This window comes from Trachypithecus francoisi, unplaced genomic scaffold (assembly GCF_009764315.1).
Source record: "Trachypithecus francoisi isolate TF-2019V2 unplaced genomic scaffold, Tfra_2.0 Lachesis_group20, whole genome shotgun sequence".
Lineage (NCBI taxonomy): Eukaryota > Metazoa > Chordata > Mammalia > Primates > Cercopithecidae > Trachypithecus > Trachypithecus francoisi.
The window spans coordinates 47,018,704-47,034,720 of record NW_022681466.1 but is presented as its reverse complement, the minus strand read 5'-3'; the positions used below and the strand labels follow the sequence as shown (position 1 = coordinate 47,034,720).

Genomic DNA, 16,017 nt, shown 5'->3' with positions numbered 1-16,017 from the left:
AGTGAGGACTCAGATAGTGCATGCAAAATGCCCGGCACAGTGACTGGCACGTAAAAAGCATGTACTCATTAAGATTAGCCATTAATATTTCTAGGTTCTCTATATAGGTTGTGAAAGCCCTTGAACTTCTGCCATCTGGGCCTTATCTGTCTTGTTCAACCTATGCATTCCAGTACAGAAGCATTCCATAATGCTTCACACACAATTAGAGCTCAATAAAAATTTCACAGGATTTCATAAAATGACTGAATTAACAGGCCTCCATTTTTGCAGCTGTAAAATGAGAGGGCTAGCTTAGGAAATCTCAGAACCCCCTTGAGCTGAGACAGAGTAGGATTCCAGGATGATCCCAGGAACGTGTCTTCGTGATGCTCCACATTGGCTCGTCTGATTGTCTCCTGATGGTAAGCATTCTGAAAAACAGAGGCATGCTGAAGGACAGATGTCACCTGGCCCATCATGAGGGCAGGTCAGGCATGGGAGGAAGTGGGTGCCAGTTTATATATGGGTCCTTGATAAGCCTCCATGCAGGGCGCTGGGGCCTGGGACAGAACCCCGCTTGCTGCCTGGTTCCTTGGCAGGAGGACAGGGCTGTTTCAGGCATCACCTGGGAACTGGTGACTGAGATAACCTCCAACCATTGCCAATCCTCTGTCCAGGAAGACCCAAATAGAATGGAAACAGCAGAGACACTACCACTTTAAGTTGATAAGGTGCTCATCTGGGATGGAAGAGTACACACATGCCAGGTCCTTTCTCCAGCCTGTGCTCCAGTTGGGGTGGCTCCTCTGACTTCCCCTTATCTAGGCTCCAGTGGCATTGCTGGTTGGGAATCCATAACTAGGACTCATAGGTAAGGCTGAGGGCAGTCTGCTGGGGTAGTAGGAAAGGCAGAGGGAATGTATAGAACCCCTTTCCGGGTACATGGCATGCAGGATTGGAATAGCTGAAACAACTGACTGTCTACCTTGTGCCAACTGCCTTCCCTCTGAGCTGTAGGATTTACACTGCTGAGAATGACAGGTCCATGGACCACTAGAGGTTGGAGTCATATTTTATTACTCAGGTGGGCTATCGGCTGCCCTTCACTTCCCTGAGGCAAGGAGGAGGAAAATCTGGCATTTGGAGAGTCAGATGATCATCAGGCCCATGGACTTGGCAGAAGGCTTCAATCCAGGAAGGGTAGCTCCATATCAGAGGTACAGGAAGAACCTGGGGCTGAAATTGTATTCTCTAAAGATAGCAGGCTGCTCCCTCACCCTTTCCAACCACAGGCCTCAGTCTTCTCCATAAGATGGGCAAAGTGCATGATGCCAAATCACACCACAATTGCAGGCAATTAGAAGCTTAGTGTCTGCCTTCCCTTCTAGAAAGTAAGTTCCACGAGGACAAGAGTTAGTTTTGTCTTGCTCACTGTTGTACCTACAATGCCTGTGATGTTGGAGATATGCACCATACTATTGTGAAAGGGAGGGACAGAGACAGAGAGGAAGGGAGGGAGGAAGGAGGAGAAACAATCTCAAAGGAAGGTCTATTTTCCTATCACGTAAGAGCTATGGGGTGGGGTGAGATGGGGGTGCAGAGAGAAGAATTCGATGTCTGAGTCCCTGCTCACCCTGACCAGAACACCGTGCTGTTTCCACAGACAGCTGGGAGAGGGGTGGCATTGCTGCCCCTCAGACGGGAACATTTGAGGGGAAAGGAAATTTGATCCACAACACAGAGTGAAGTGTGTCTTGGGCACGGTAAAGTACCTCATCTCTTCCCTCTGGCCATGCTCAGGCTCCATGTCCCTTCTGATAGAGTGCTGGGCAGGGATGGAGGGCCCTCCTGGCTTCCTTCCTCCTCTTCCTGAAGCCCTCCCCTGCCTCAGGAGGTGGATCATTCCCCTTTCTCCCCCACGCAGAGCCTGATTGCTAGCTTGCTTCTCAGTGGGTTGGTGAATAAGCCCTTGGGTGACATTAATTGCCATCAGGCATTAGGGGCCTAATGAGAATCATCTTCTTTGACGACTCCAGCACCTTCTATCCCCAGGGCCTCCAAGAGCTGGCCAGCTCTCGCCAGGCTGCACCTCCCCCAAACTCCAGACAGATGTGGGGGTGGGGGAAGGGCCAGAGCAGCCCTCTACAGGCCCCAGTACCAAGGGAGGCAGCAACAGCCAGCAGCCAGGGAGGAGGAAGGCTTCCAGGAAAAATGCAAACACATTTTCCAAAAACAAAATGTCACTGTCCTGGATGAAAGGAAACTCTCAGGGTCAAGAGGGCTAGCATGGAGTCAGGCAGATGGAGGGTAGGGTTTGAGCACCCCAGCTGGCTTTGCTCTGATCTGGCCCCACACTCTCATTCCAGTTGAGTGCAGAGGTATAAAACGGTGACCCTCAAGATCCATATCCTCCCCAGTAGGGATATGCCCATGGGGTTGAAGACCCTGTCCCTCCAGAGTAGGGTGGAATTGAAATGCATCCTCTGGGGATTGGGGCTGATACCCAATGAAGCTATAAAATCACTGCCATGGATCCCATGCCTGGTTATCAGATGAGGGGTGAAGGTTGACTTGTCGGGTCTGATCTAGGTTGCACACTAATGGAAAGGGCCTGATGGGGGAACAAATGCCACTCCAGCCACCCCTCCCCCTAGTCAGCAGGTGCCTGGGTGAGTATGCAAGAGGGGCAGTTCCCCACCCCCACCTCATGCCTCTTCAAAGGCCTGCTAAACAACCTGTAGGAAAGCACTGTCCCCTCCTCTTCTCCGTCTTCCTTCCCCAGCAGCGGAATAAATAGGTCTCCCACAGCTGCGCCCCGGACCCATCACGCACGAAGCTGAGTCCCAGAGCCCCCGCGGCCCGAGAGGAGCTGGGCACAGCAGCGAAGCTGATTCCCAGCCTGTGCCCAGCGGACTCTGGGGATGGGTGTAGGGTGCCCCCTACCCGCGCCTCTGGCAGAGCGGCTGCAAAACACCTCCGGCGCCCGGTGGGGAGCGTGCATCCTTTGAAAAGGGACATCAGTGACTGCGGTGGCGTCTACCCTGGAGAAACGCAGCTGCCGCAGCTGGCCGGCCCCATTCGGGTCTCAGCGCTAGCCGGCGTTGGGAAGGAAAAATCAAACATAAAATAGGAGCGAGCGGAATCGCGAGGTCGGCCCTTGGCCCGAGTCTCATTAAGTAGCCGCGCGCGCCCCCAGGCTGGGAATGCGGAATGGACACGTGGACAGAGGAGGGGGAGCTAGGTGTGGGGGGAGTCTCCGTGGCGCGCAAGCCGTGGGCCGCGCGCTTCGGGGCCACGTGACCACGGGGAATCTGGGAGGGGTGGGAGCGAGCGCGCCAAGCTCGGGGCCCGCTTCTGCCCGGGTGGGCGCTGAATCCCGGACGGAGGAGGAGGGCGGGCGAGCGCGAGTGTGTTTGTCTCTCTCGAGTCATTTACGGCGGAGCAGCCGGCGCGAGCGCCGAGGAGGCGGCGACAGCGGCGGTTGCTGCTTCGTGCAACTGTGGCTCCCCCCACCTCCTCTTCCTTTTTGCTCCTCGATTCTTTTTCTCCCCCCACACACGTCCTTGGGGAGCCGGCTCCCCAGCCGGCACCTCCTCTCCTCGCCGCCCCGTAGGCACCAGCTGCCGCTTCCCTGGCCGCAGGCTGCGCTGGTGCCGGCCGCCCTGGCCCCTGGCGCCGCGCCCGCCTCTCACCGCCGGCAGCCCGGACTGGCGCGGCGATCCGCTCGCCCAAACTGACTCGGAGAGAGCGGGAGCCGATGCCCGGTAGCACCGAGACGACAGGCGAGCGGGCGTCCAGGGGCAGGGCGAGGGCGGCGGGGAGAAGGAGGCGTCGGAGACTCTGAACCCCAGAAAAGTTCAAGGTTTGTGCAGGTTCCCCTAGGGAAGGCGAGGAGCGAGGCGGGGCAGCGCGCCCCTCTGCTGAGACAGCGAGACCTGAGCGGAGAGCGAGGTGGCCCGAAGCTGTCGCGAGCTGCCGGAGCCCCTCTGCATCTTACAGCGTTTATGGTCATCAAGCTGGAGTCGACGCCCTGGGCAGGAAGGGCTGGGGCAGGGCCATTAGCCGGCTTTCTCGCTCCTTCGCTTCTCCAAGCCCCATCTACATGGGGCAGCCCGTTCCGGCCGCGCCACCCTTGCCCCAACCGCCGAGCGGCTGCCTGGGCAGGAGGCGCTGACCTGGCCTGTGTGGAGCCCTGGCCCTGATCCAGACTGGTGAAAGCACGCTGGAGCCGAGGAGGGAGGCTTGCAGAGGGGACAAATATCTGGCCGCCCGCCTCGAGCATCCGGTCTGGGCGTCGCCTAGGGTGGTGGCGACCCGCGTCGCCAGTCTCAGCACCGCACGGAAACTTTTCCTTCTCCAGATGGATTAAAGTTCCCTGGATTTTCTCTTTCTTTGAGAAAGACAGCATTCATTTGCACCTGACCTGGGATTTTTATGCTGGGCTGCTGCAGGGGCTTGGAGGAAGACAGCGGCTCTATCCATGTGGGGTTACTACTGAAACCGAGGAAACTGGGGCTTGCATTGGAAGTCTGCAACCTCGAGTGAGTTCTGATTCGAGCTGGGCCGTGGGGCCGGGAGATTCAGCACTGGGCTCTAGGTAGCCCCCGGGACGCCTGCGGCCACCGGGCTCGGGACTGCACGTGCGGCTCCCCCCGCGCCTCGCAGATCCTGCAGGGGGCACCAGCTGGGGGAGGTGGAGGCTCCTCCCGCCCGGAGCTGCGCCCCCACCGGCTCCGAGGGTGTAGCCGCCAGGGCCTGGGACGCCCCCTCCCCGCAAAGTGTCCCCGAATTGCACTCTCTGGCCCCGGAGCTGCATCTGAGACAGCCGGGCGCCACGGCCGCCCTGAGTTGGATGTGACCAAGCCCAGCCTGGAGCCAAGTCGTCGTCGACAGTTGCCCTCTCGGACCCCTCCCGCCCCCGCCTCCGCCATGGCCCCGGGGATGTCGGGCCGCGGCGGCGCCGCCCTGCTCTGCCTCTCAGCGCTGCTCGCCCACGGTGAGTGTCGCGGCGCGGACTCGGGGTGAGGATGCGGCAGGCGCCACTGGAGGGGGTACGGGGAAGAATGGGGAGAAGAGCACCCACACCGCCTGGACTCGCAGCCGCCACTCCGGGTTTGGCGTCTCGGGCTGCAGCTCGAGTTACCGCCAGCCCCCGAGTCCTCCGGCGAGCTCAGCTGAGGGGACCGAGCCCGGCACCAGAAAAGGGTGGGGGGAGGGCGTCGCTCCAGTCCTCTCCGGGTTATAAAGAAGGGTTCGAACCCGAGGGTCTGGGGGCGTGTTCGCCCACGGAAATCTAGAGGGATCCGAGAGATCCTCCCGATGGCGTCCCGGCCGCCCCCCGCCCCAGTCTCCCCCTGCGGTCAGCCAGCCTGGGGTCTGTGGGGATCCGCCGGTATCGCGTCTTTCTCCGCCCCGGGCGCGCAGGCCGGTGCGGGGCCGCGCCACCCGGCGTCTCGCTTCCTGCGGCGGTCCTCGGGAAGGGAAGTGGACTGACTCCGGGCCGGGCAGCCGCCGCGGCTCGCACGCCCACTGTCCTGTGAGCTGCATCTAAATGGCCGGCTTAGGCGAGCCCGGAGGGCGGGGGTCTGGGCACCGGCACAGGCCAGGGCCGCGGGCGGCGCGCGAAGGGAGCGGGCTCCGCGCTCTCGCATTCTGCAATCTGTTGCGTCTGCTCCCCAGGCTCGCCCCGGGCTCCGCGGTAAAGCGGGTGGGAGAAGGAGGGACAGGGGTTGGCGCGCTTTGGCGGTGGGACAGCGGGCATACGGGTGGCGGGCAATGGGTCTTTGAACAGCCCCCAAGAGTGGGAACTCAGACCAGACGGAAGGAGGCTGCAGCGGGCCTTCCGCAAGCTGGAGACGCTCCAGGAGGCGAGGGGCGCAGACCGAGGTGGGAGGGAGACAGCTCTGAGAGGAGAATGGAGAAGCGGGGCCCTCTGCTCCCTCCCAACGTGAAACCAGCAGACGTGGGATACATTTTCTCAACCAGCAAGGCGTGGCGGGGTTGGGGGGCGAGGGTGTTTCGGTGCTCCACGCTGAGGGTTGAGCCTCAGGCAGGATGGAGGGCGCTTAGATGGAGGGGGCAGTGGGCTGTCTGCATTGGTGGAGCGCCCTCGATGTGCCGGGCTCAGCTCTTACCCAGATCTGCCCAGTCCCTAAGAGCCTGCCCAGTCCCTAAGAGCCTGCCCAAGCTCGCCAGGAGTGTGCCCAAGATCTCTAACCAGCGGCCTCTTTCACCCCAATCGAAGCGCATTCTCAAGGTTGAAAGAATAAGAAAAGGAAGGGGCTCTCGGAATCTTAGGGTCCTGGGGCTAGGAGCGGGGAGGGGAGCAGGCGGACCTCCCTCTGTGGGTGGCTTGGTTATTCCCGGCTGAGGTGACTCCAGGGGGATTGTTGTGCGTTCAGTTCACCAGAGACAGCTAACCTCAGTTCTTTATGGGAGGAATGGGCAGAGCAGCGTGCCAGCAGGGGGACGAGGGTGAGATAGGGGGAAGTGGGAGCATAGCGGGGAACCGGAAATCTCTAGGCTCTGTGTGCAACACTGAGAATGGGGTTGGGGGAGAGGGAGGTGGGCTGCCTGTTTGCGCGCTAGAGCTTCATGGACTGCACTTGTGACCTAGCACTGGCCGGCAGGGAGTTTCCCTGCCCAGTAGGAGGAAGCCCAGAAACCCAGGCCTGAGTCCAGGTGGCTTCTTCCCCTCTTCTTTCATCTTGCTGTCCTCTCACCATCTTCCACGTGCCCCATGAGGTATTCCCTACCCAAAGCCCAACCACGGCCTCACCGCAAACGCTGTTGATGGGCAGCTCAAACTCTGTCATTAGGGCCCCTCTGCCCACCTTCCTGATCCCTGAGACTGGAATTAAAGATCCCTTTCCCTTCCTCACCTGCCAGAATCCTGCCTGTTCCTAAGACTCAGTTCCAGCTGGGCCTTAGCGTCCTGGCTGCCTTCCTTTGCTCTTGGCCTTGGCCTCCTTTTCCCCTTAGGCACCAGTGCCCTCTCTGTGCCCCAGTAGCCCTGGATTGGTGGAGGCAGAGCCATGGGCTTATTCCCTGTCTCTCCACACAGCCAGTGCCTAACACAGTGACAGCACACATAAGGACAGAGGGCTTGGCTGCCGAGCAGAAAGAAGGTATTTGAGGAGGTAGGGTCAGAATCGCCCCACTGGGCAGACATTTTCCTCCTGACTATGTGGCTCCATTTCCAAGCTCCTTCCCTGAGTCCTGAACTCTCTTCTCCATCCCATGTCTCAGTCTCCCCTGTCTCAGAGAAGGGTGCCAGCAGATACTTAAAACTTCGGGGATCCCCCAGATGGGTAAGGCCAGTATGATAGAAATCCCCCCACAATAAAACCCCCTCTCCTCTGGGCCGCCCTCCTCCTCCAGGGCTGCCTGACACCCACCTAGCCACCCCTTCCCTCTGTTAAGAATCGGGTACAGGGACTTAGTCTCCCTTTGAGCTGACTCTTGGTTGGGGTTCCTGGGCTTTTCTAAAATACTGGGGGATAGAGGGACAGTTGCAGTTTTCTGTGCCTGGCAGGCAACTGAGGTCACAGGGTTCTGACCACACGGCCAGACTGAGAGCCAAGTAGCCTGGGTTTCACTCTGACTCTGGTGCCACCGGGCAGGGTGACCTTGGGCTGCCTCCCTCACATTCCCCATTTCCACAGGCAGTATGGTCTCTGGTCTGTCTCTCCCCTTTCCAGTTTCTGCCAGGAGTCTTGGACAGAGACCATGTGTGAATGGAGCCCCACTACCTTTTCAGGGCCCAGTTCAGCCCATGAGATAGGCAGAGTGGTGTGTCTGGGCACCTCTACACTGTTCCCAGTCTCCAGGCTTCTTCCAGGGAACATCTGTGAAGACCACTTTCTTGTATCTAATCTTTGAGGAGACTCCCAGCCCCGTTGTTAGTTCAAATAGGAGTTTGAAGGTCAGCGTGGTGGATAAATCTATTAGAGAGTTGATTATGTCAGCTCCCTACTCAGGAACCATTACTGGCTCCCCACAGCCTCTAGGATCAAGGGCACACTCATTGCCCTGGCCTCCAAAGCCCTTTATGATCTTGTCCCAATCCACATCTTCACTTCCATGATGCTGGCCTCTCGCCATCCTCCATGTGCCCCATGAGGTATTGCTTTTTCTCACTTTCCTGCCTTTCTGCTTTTGCACCCACCAGCCCCTCCATCTGGATTACTCTGCCTCCAGAAATTCTTACTTAACCTTCAAAGCTGAGTTCAAATGTCACCTCCTCCAGGGAGCCTCCCTAGATTACCCCCTAGCTTCTCACCAGCAGTCCCCATGCCCCGATAGAAATAAATGAACTTTTTCCATGACTTCTTTGGTACTTCATGCGACTTTTCTAGCACTTCTTCCTCATAGGCTGCTGTGTGAGGGGTATACATGGGCATGCTTACCTGTGCAATCCTCCTGATCCCCACGTTCTTGCATTTAGGGCAGGAGCCATGTCTTCCACATGTTTGCATGGCTCTCCAGTGTTTGACACATAGCAGGTGCCCAGAAGAAATGGATGGGGCAGGAGAACAACTCTGCATTGAGGCACCCTCCCAGCATCAGTTGAAAAGGGAGCTCTGGGGTACAGGGTAGAAGAGGGGCAGGGGAGGAGACAGGCAGAGATACCACAAAGAGAGTAAAAGGATGGAGCAGGCCCATGCCATGCACCTTGAGTGGGCACATACAAGATCCAAGTGTCTCAGGTGACATGCTATGACATGGTCTCACAGGATACAAATGTAGTGCCCAGGGTCATTCTGAATACATTATCTCAAAACGTGTCCTCACCTCCATGATCCCCAGCCCAGCAACCTTGAGTTTCTCCTGTGGGTTGTGTCCACACACCCCACCCCATCCCTGATTGCCCAAGCCCTGAGTCCTTTTGGAGATACAGGAGGAACACAGCAGGACAGGGTAAGCATCAGCCCTTGGGAGACCCCCTTACTGCCAGGCATGAGGGATGATGCTTGTCTCCCCTCTCCCACACCCATCTTTCTTCTGGCCACACACAGCCATATTCACAACACAGCCTTGTTAATGTTTAAGACCAGTAGGTGGGGATGTGTTATAAACTTGGTGGCAGAAAATGAGCTTTATTGGAATCCATTCTGAGAATGGCTGGTGCTTCGCTGTGGGGGATAAGGCCACTGTGGAATACCAGAGCTAAACTTGGGTGTCTCCTAGGCCCTTGCCAGGGGCCTGTCTGGAACTGATAGACCCTGGACCTGAGATTGGTAGTGAGTGCTGGCGATGCTGCAGAAACTGAAACCCTGAGAGGCACCAATTCCCACCACCGGGGTCTGGCCCGCCTACCTGGGGTAGGGGAGTGTGCATTGGGGGCAGAGTCTCACCTTGTTGCCCTACACATAATGATGTCCACAACACTGAAAGAGGAACCGCCAAATTCAGCCTCATGTGGATGAGGACATGGACACACAGAGAAGGGACTGACCAAGGTCATTTTGCAAGTTTGTTCTGGGATCAGAACAAGCACCAGAGCCCAAATGGGGCTCCTGGCTTGGCTGTCTGCCCCAGACTTCTCAACAGATTCCACCACCTCTACTATCCTCTCTCTCGGCAGCTTCTTCCAATGATGGGCTTCTAGCCTCAAGCCAGCCTCTGGTTGCAAGCAGTCATGATAATCAATCACTAGTAGCATTCATTAATAAACCTTACCAAGTGCTATGAAAGAAATGTGAGGGGTTCCACACCTGATCCCCAGCTCTTTCAGTAGCTCAAAGTCCAGCTGGGGGGAATGAGACAAAGGTCCAAAGTCTTGAAATTCAAAGCGGTTTGAAATCACACAGTCCTCAGGATATAGGATATCTGGGTTCAAATCCTGACTTTGTCATCAGTTTGCTGTGTAGCCACACGTATTTCACCTACTTCTCTGGGTCTTGTTTTCCTGCTTTCCCAAATGAGAGGGGGCAGTGCCCTCCAAGCCCCCTTCCAACTCTTTTATTCTGTGATGGAGAAGCCCCTTCTTAACTCCCTCATCTTTCTCTGCCCAAGCCCACACCTCTCTCCCCTGATTCCTGCAGCCGATGCTAACAAGTGGATATGATTCTTCCTCCCCATTTCCTCCCCAGGGTCTTCCTTACTTCTTCCTTGCCCGTGCTCAACACAGAATTTTAATAAGAGATTAATGAACCAGTTGTGTGTGTGTGTGTTTTCAGGAACATAAATTTCTTTAAAAATTTTCCTTCTCTGTCTTTTTAAATGAAAAGAAAAGTAGGCCTTATTATCACCAATTCAGCTGGCTCCAGCAGTCCCCAAGGATTGGACAGGGTATCACAGAGAGCCAACACTCATCTAGCTACTGCACGGGGTCTCTGGGGGACAAATGGAACCTCCAAAGAAAGGGGGGACTGAGACAAGTGAGGCCATTGTTGCAACAAGTGGGGACAAGCAAGCCATTAGAGTGGTCTCAGCACCCACAGTCCGAGTCCAGGCACCATTATCTCCTTTCTGCTGTCTCAGCTAGGATACCTCACCCTTACTTCTAAACCCCTTTCAGCTCTCCACCACCACCACTTCCCACCCACTCTCTGCCATACACACTTCCACCCCAGGCCCTGCTGGCTATCAGACAACCCAGCAAGATGAAGTGGAAAATGGAAGCAGTTACCTAGATAATTCAATGCTTGTTGCATGAATGAATGAGTGCAAGGATGAATAATTCAATGCAAAAAAAAAAAAAGGAAGTAGAAAAGATAATTGAAGGAAATCTCTTCTTGCCTAAATTATCTAGGACATTACTTGCCCTCAAAAAGTTCTGCTTTTTATCAAACTTTAATCCTTCCTGCTGCATTCTCACCCACACTTTTTCGGCCTGTGAGAGTGAGCGGCTGGTTATTCTCTTCTCTTACATGGCTTTTTCTGTTCAGTTCAAACTAATGGCAGTGGGCAGGATGTGTGCTTGCTGGTCGAGTTTCTCAGATTTTCTGTTTCCCTGGGCCTGTTTTTCATGACCACAGGAGTTAGAGAATGAGGTACCCAGTGTTACCAGGATGGATAGGATGACTCTTAAAATGGTCCAGGTTCTCAGCAGTATCTCCATCCAAGAATTTCCAGAACTGAACATCAGACCCCATGGGGCCCTGGCCTTGAAAGAACAGGCAGCTAGGATACCCCGCCCTTACATCTAGACCCCTCCCCAGGAATACAGCCCTGGAGCTGGCCAACCTTAAACAGAATCAGTCACAGTCACACTGAGTGGCAAACTCTCTCTTATTCTGAAGAAGAAAAGTGGTGTGGGGGTGGGGGAGTGGGGAAATGGTTCTTGCACTTGGGGAGCACCCAGTATAACAAGGGAGGCACATTCCCATCTTCAAACAGGCCCCAATAAGATGAGGGAGGCACAGCTCAAGACCTCAGGGGTAGCGTTTGTTCCTTGCATGGTGAGGGTCTAATGGTGAGTGACTGACCACTTTGCCCAGCCCTTCCTGGTCTCTCCTTCCCCACCTCAGCCCCCAGGGTTTTGGGGGAGCCTGGCTCTGCTCCAGACACCAGTGTATTTTTAGTGGCTTGGTACAGGTGATGCAGCGACCTTGTCATAGTGGAAGAAGGGTGTTGGTGGGAGGTAGGAGCGCAGATGCACACTCATGTGCACATCCACTCAGTCATGGCCACACACTGCTAACCTTGAACATTCTAACACTTCTCCAGTTCAGATCTATGATGACTTTGTCACAGTGGCTGCTATCTGAACGCAGCACTGTGATCCCCTTTTTAGGCAAGGCGAAGCTGAGGCTCAACAGAGTCCTGGCCACACTGGCTCTTGAAGTCAGGTTTTCTGACCCTGCCTTCAGAGGTCTTCTTATCATACCTCTCTGTCTCCTGCCAACAGAATCAGCACAGATGCAGGCAGCCAGCCATGCGGGCCAATATACCTGAGTGAATCCTGCCTGGTGCTGTCAGGGCCCACTGACCCTCCAGTTTCCTCTGAGCCTTTATCTCCCCTTGCCCTCTATGCTTCTTTCAGTCCCTTGAATAAGTCATGCTCTTTTGCATGTCACGGTCTTTGTACATGCTGTTCCCTCTGACCAGAACACTCTTCCACTCCCTTGCCTACTCAGCTTTCAGGGCAGAGCATATCCACCACGTCTTCCTGAAAGCCCATCCCCAATCTAAGAAGAACAAGGACCCACTGCAACTCATGACAGATTTGCCGTGGTTTTAAGTCTGCATTGCCCGGCTTCCTGCTGGCTGAAAGCTCAAATGGATCTGGACCGTGTGTGATCTTTTCCCTGCCTCCCTATTCCCAGAGTCTGTCTGGGAGGGGATGTCTGAAATAAAATAGGCAGCCGATGACTTGTCAAATGAACCAGTGAACAAACCATTGTGCACATACATGCACATAGAGACATTGTCACTCAACAAGTATTCAGTTAGTGCTTACTATGTGCCAAGCACTGTTCTAGGCACTTGGTTGTAGTCAGTGCACACAACAAAAATCCCTGCACTCATGATGGGTATGTTTGTCAGAGGAAGGATGCACAATATACATTCTTATGTATATTGGGGGTGGAGAAGGCAGACAGTAAATAATAAATACATTGAATAAGTGAATTATATATGTTCAAAGGCAACAAGTGCTTTTTATTGTTGTTTTGTTGTTGTTGTTTTTCTGAGACAGAATCTCGCTCTGTCACCCAGGCTGGAGTACAGTGGCGCCATCTCGGCTCACTACAGCCACTGCCTCCTGGGTTCAAGTGATTCACCTGCCTCAGCCTCCCGAGTAGCTGAGACTGCAGACATGCACCACCACACCTGGCTAATTTTTGTATTTTTAGTAGAGACGGGGTTTCACCATGTTGGCCAGGCTGGTCTCGAGCTCCTGACCTCTGGTGATCCACCCACCTTGGCCTCCCAAAGTGCTCGGATTACAGGCAAGTGCGATTTTTTTTTAAAAGACAGGGGAACGGGAAAGGAGAACTGGAAATTCTGAGGTGGGTGTGTGTGTCAGGGGAGGGATGCCCAGCGTTGATACCAATGATCATTTGATAGTACGTCCTTCAGCAAAGACATTAAGGTGAGAGAGAAACTAAGTGAATATCTGAGAGCCTTTGGGGTGGAGGGACCAGCCAGGATAAGAGCTCTAGGGGGAGTGGGCTTGACCATTCAAAGAACAGCAAGGAGATCAGTGGGGTAGAGCACCTGGATGGACCAGGAGGGAGGGGATGATGGGGCTGGGGGCACCCTTATAGGAACAGTGACTGGCAGGCTGAAGGAAATAGGGAGCTGTCATGATGGAGGCCACATGCCGGCTGTTCTTATCTGCCCAGGGCATTTGGGATCCTAAGCAACCTTCAATTTATTTCGCAGGTTTGGATTTTCTTCCTAATTACCTACCTTTACAAAAAATCAGTTCAGGGGCAGGGATTACATGCACTTGTTTGGCCTGTCTGATCTTACACCACTGATTTGGGGAGTGTGACAGTGGCAGGTGTGGAGGTCCTTGTGTTTAGGGACTGCAAAGTCAACTTCTTCTGAGTCCCTGAGCACCCTGCAATGGCCCTGGGTTACCTGTTGCTCTGACCTCACTGCCTGTTGCCAGTCTATGTTTGCAAATGCCTTAATTGGTGGTCCCTCCACCCACCACTGGAGCCCTGCCACCTCATGACCGCTGTGGCCCACGACTCCTAGCCAAGGAGGTGACCTGCCCCAGGATGACCACATTGTCCCCTGCCCTGTCCCTCCTGGGGAGAGGCTGGCTTATGGGGTCTTTGTCCAAAAACAAGTAACTATTGAATTGGAATAGGAAAAATGGCCATTTTCTCAGCTGCCAACACATCAGAGAAATGATCTCAATTTTCTGTGGCTGTATTCGGCAGGAGAAAAACTGCCATCAGTCAGCCCCGTGCATGAGAGGTCTGAAATGCTGTGGGAGGTTGTGGGGCGAGAGGCAAGGGGACTGGCATGGTGCAGACGACTGGGCTCCCTCCTGGGGCATTGCTAGCCCTCCTGCCTGGGAAGTTCGCCCCCACCTCCAGCCACCACTGGCCACGCACCTGTGTCTGAGCAGTTATTGCACTATCTAGTTATTTCAATGGTCACCCGTTATGAGCCACACCCTGTGCTGGACACCAGGAATTGTCCCCCCCGGAGCTGGCTGTGGACTCTGTTCTCTCAGCTTGGTCCCGACACTCATAGCTTTCCTCCTCCACTTTCAACCTTTCCCTATACTCAGCTCTGAAACCAACCTGTCTGCTGTCCTCACTTCCACATCTGCACAGATTGTAATAAAATGCAGAGTCATAGAGATGTTGCAAAGGATACAGAGCATTGCAGAGGAAGAGGGAGAAATCTCATAACTGTTAGAGGGACCCGGGGAGGCTTCATGGAAGAAGTGCCACTTTAGGAGCCCTTGATTAAGTTCAAGAATTCTGCTTCTGAAGACTAATCAGTCGGCATCTACTGTTTGTCTGATACCGTTGGTAAGATAAAAACACAAGGCAAAAATGGTCACTGGCCAGCTAGCACTCAGAGTGTTGGTGGGAGAGAGCCAAGCTGCCTGTGAAGAAATAGCAAGATATGGTGATGAGTTCATGGTATGTAATTGGTAACTGTTTACCTGGGTGATCTTTAAAGACCCCTCGGAACTTTGGCCCAATGTTCCATGGAGTGCTGGGGAGCTGTAGAGAGTTATGGAGTGAGGGAGTGACATCATCAAAGCAAGGTTCTCAATAATTACTTGGTCAGGGAACAATGGGCAGATTGGAGCAATGCTGAAGGAAGTGTTGGCAGCATCTGATCTGGGAGTGGGGGTCTTGGGATGGGAAATTAGCACTAGAAGTCATCCGAGGCGCCACCACATGGCAAAGAGCTCATCATTAGAACCAGAGTGATGCATCTGAGTGTGAGTGCTGACTCTGCCGCTTACCAGCAGCCTGACTTAGGTGTCTACTCCTTGGTTTCCACCTCTGTAAGACTGGATGACAGATTGAAGGTGAGGAGCCCACAGCACGAAGGCTCAGTACTTGGAAGTGTCTTCATTATTTTAGCAGCCAAGGCCAGGAGAGCAGAAGGGACATGCCTGTGACTTCACAGCCGGTTCTGACTACTTGGGTTACAAGGAGCATCTTTATGGTCCAGTCAGGAGTTCTGAAGAATATGACCAAGTAAGAGAACCTAGAGAGAGATGGGATCTCCCACACTATTATTATTATTATTATTTTTGGAAGACAAGGTCTTGCTCTGTCACCCAGGCTGGAGTGTAGTAGTATGATCACAGCTGGCTGCAGACTCAACTTCCTGGGCTCAAGCAATCCTCCCACCTCCACATTCCCAAGCAGTTGGGACTACAGGCACATGCCATCATACCTGGCTAATTTTTAATTTTTTTCTTTCCCTGGGGTCTTGCCATCGTTGCCCAGTCTGGCCTCGAATTCCTAGCCTCAAGTGATACTCTGGCCTTGGCCTCCCAAAGTGTTGGGAGTATAGGCATGAGCCACCACATCCAGGCTTCCTCACTATTTTTAATGGAGAGGAAGCCTCCCTCCTCATTCCTCACCCAACGGTCAGCCAGCAGCTGAAGGAGCGGATTCACACAGGTATCACTCTCAGCATTTGGGCCCCAGGAAGGCCTTAGGAACCAGTTATGTCAGAGAATTGTGGTGGGTCTTCAAGTCACACAAATGTAGGTTGAAATGGTGTGGGCTGCCTGCCCTGCTGCGGTGTAGCTGAGTGACCCAGGAGCACTGACTGACATCTCCCTGAGGCTCTCCTTCCCCATCTGCAAACTGGGAGTAATACCCTCTCTCAGGCTGGGCTGCCACATGAATGAGATCCCGTGGTGTGTTTGGAAGTATCCAGAACAAACGCTACGTGCCTGCTGGAGGGGCTCGGTAAACTGGGGTCTTTCCATCCTTTCTTGCCTAGAGCCAGACCTTACTGCTGGGAAGCATGTTTAAGACAGTGCCAGAGACTTCCTGGAGAGCTGTGTTCTGGTGGTGGGGTTTTTTTGTTTTGTTTGGGATCTTTTTTTTTTTAACACTTGATGCCTCTTAGCAACATGCTGCTTGTCTT

General features: G+C 54.5%; 1 protein-coding gene and 1 pseudogene across 1 annotated transcript in view; one reads left to right on the top strand and one right to left on the bottom strand.

The window, feature by feature from the left end:
* Nucleotides 1–1,366: 1,366 nt before the first annotated feature.
* Nucleotides 1,367–3,105, bottom strand: LOC117066509 (annotated as a pseudogene).
* Nucleotides 3,106–3,400: 295 nt separating this feature from the next.
* Nucleotides 3,401–16,017, top strand: part of TMEM132E (transmembrane protein 132E) — a 59,767-nt gene continuing 47,150 nt past the window's right edge. The window contains exon 1 of the mRNA XM_033184203.1: nt 3,401–4,978. Within this exon, the coding sequence (XP_033040094.1) occupies nt 4,912–4,978 (67 nt within the window). The 5' untranslated portion in view covers nt 3,401–4,911. The remainder of the gene's footprint in view (nt 4,979–16,017) is intronic.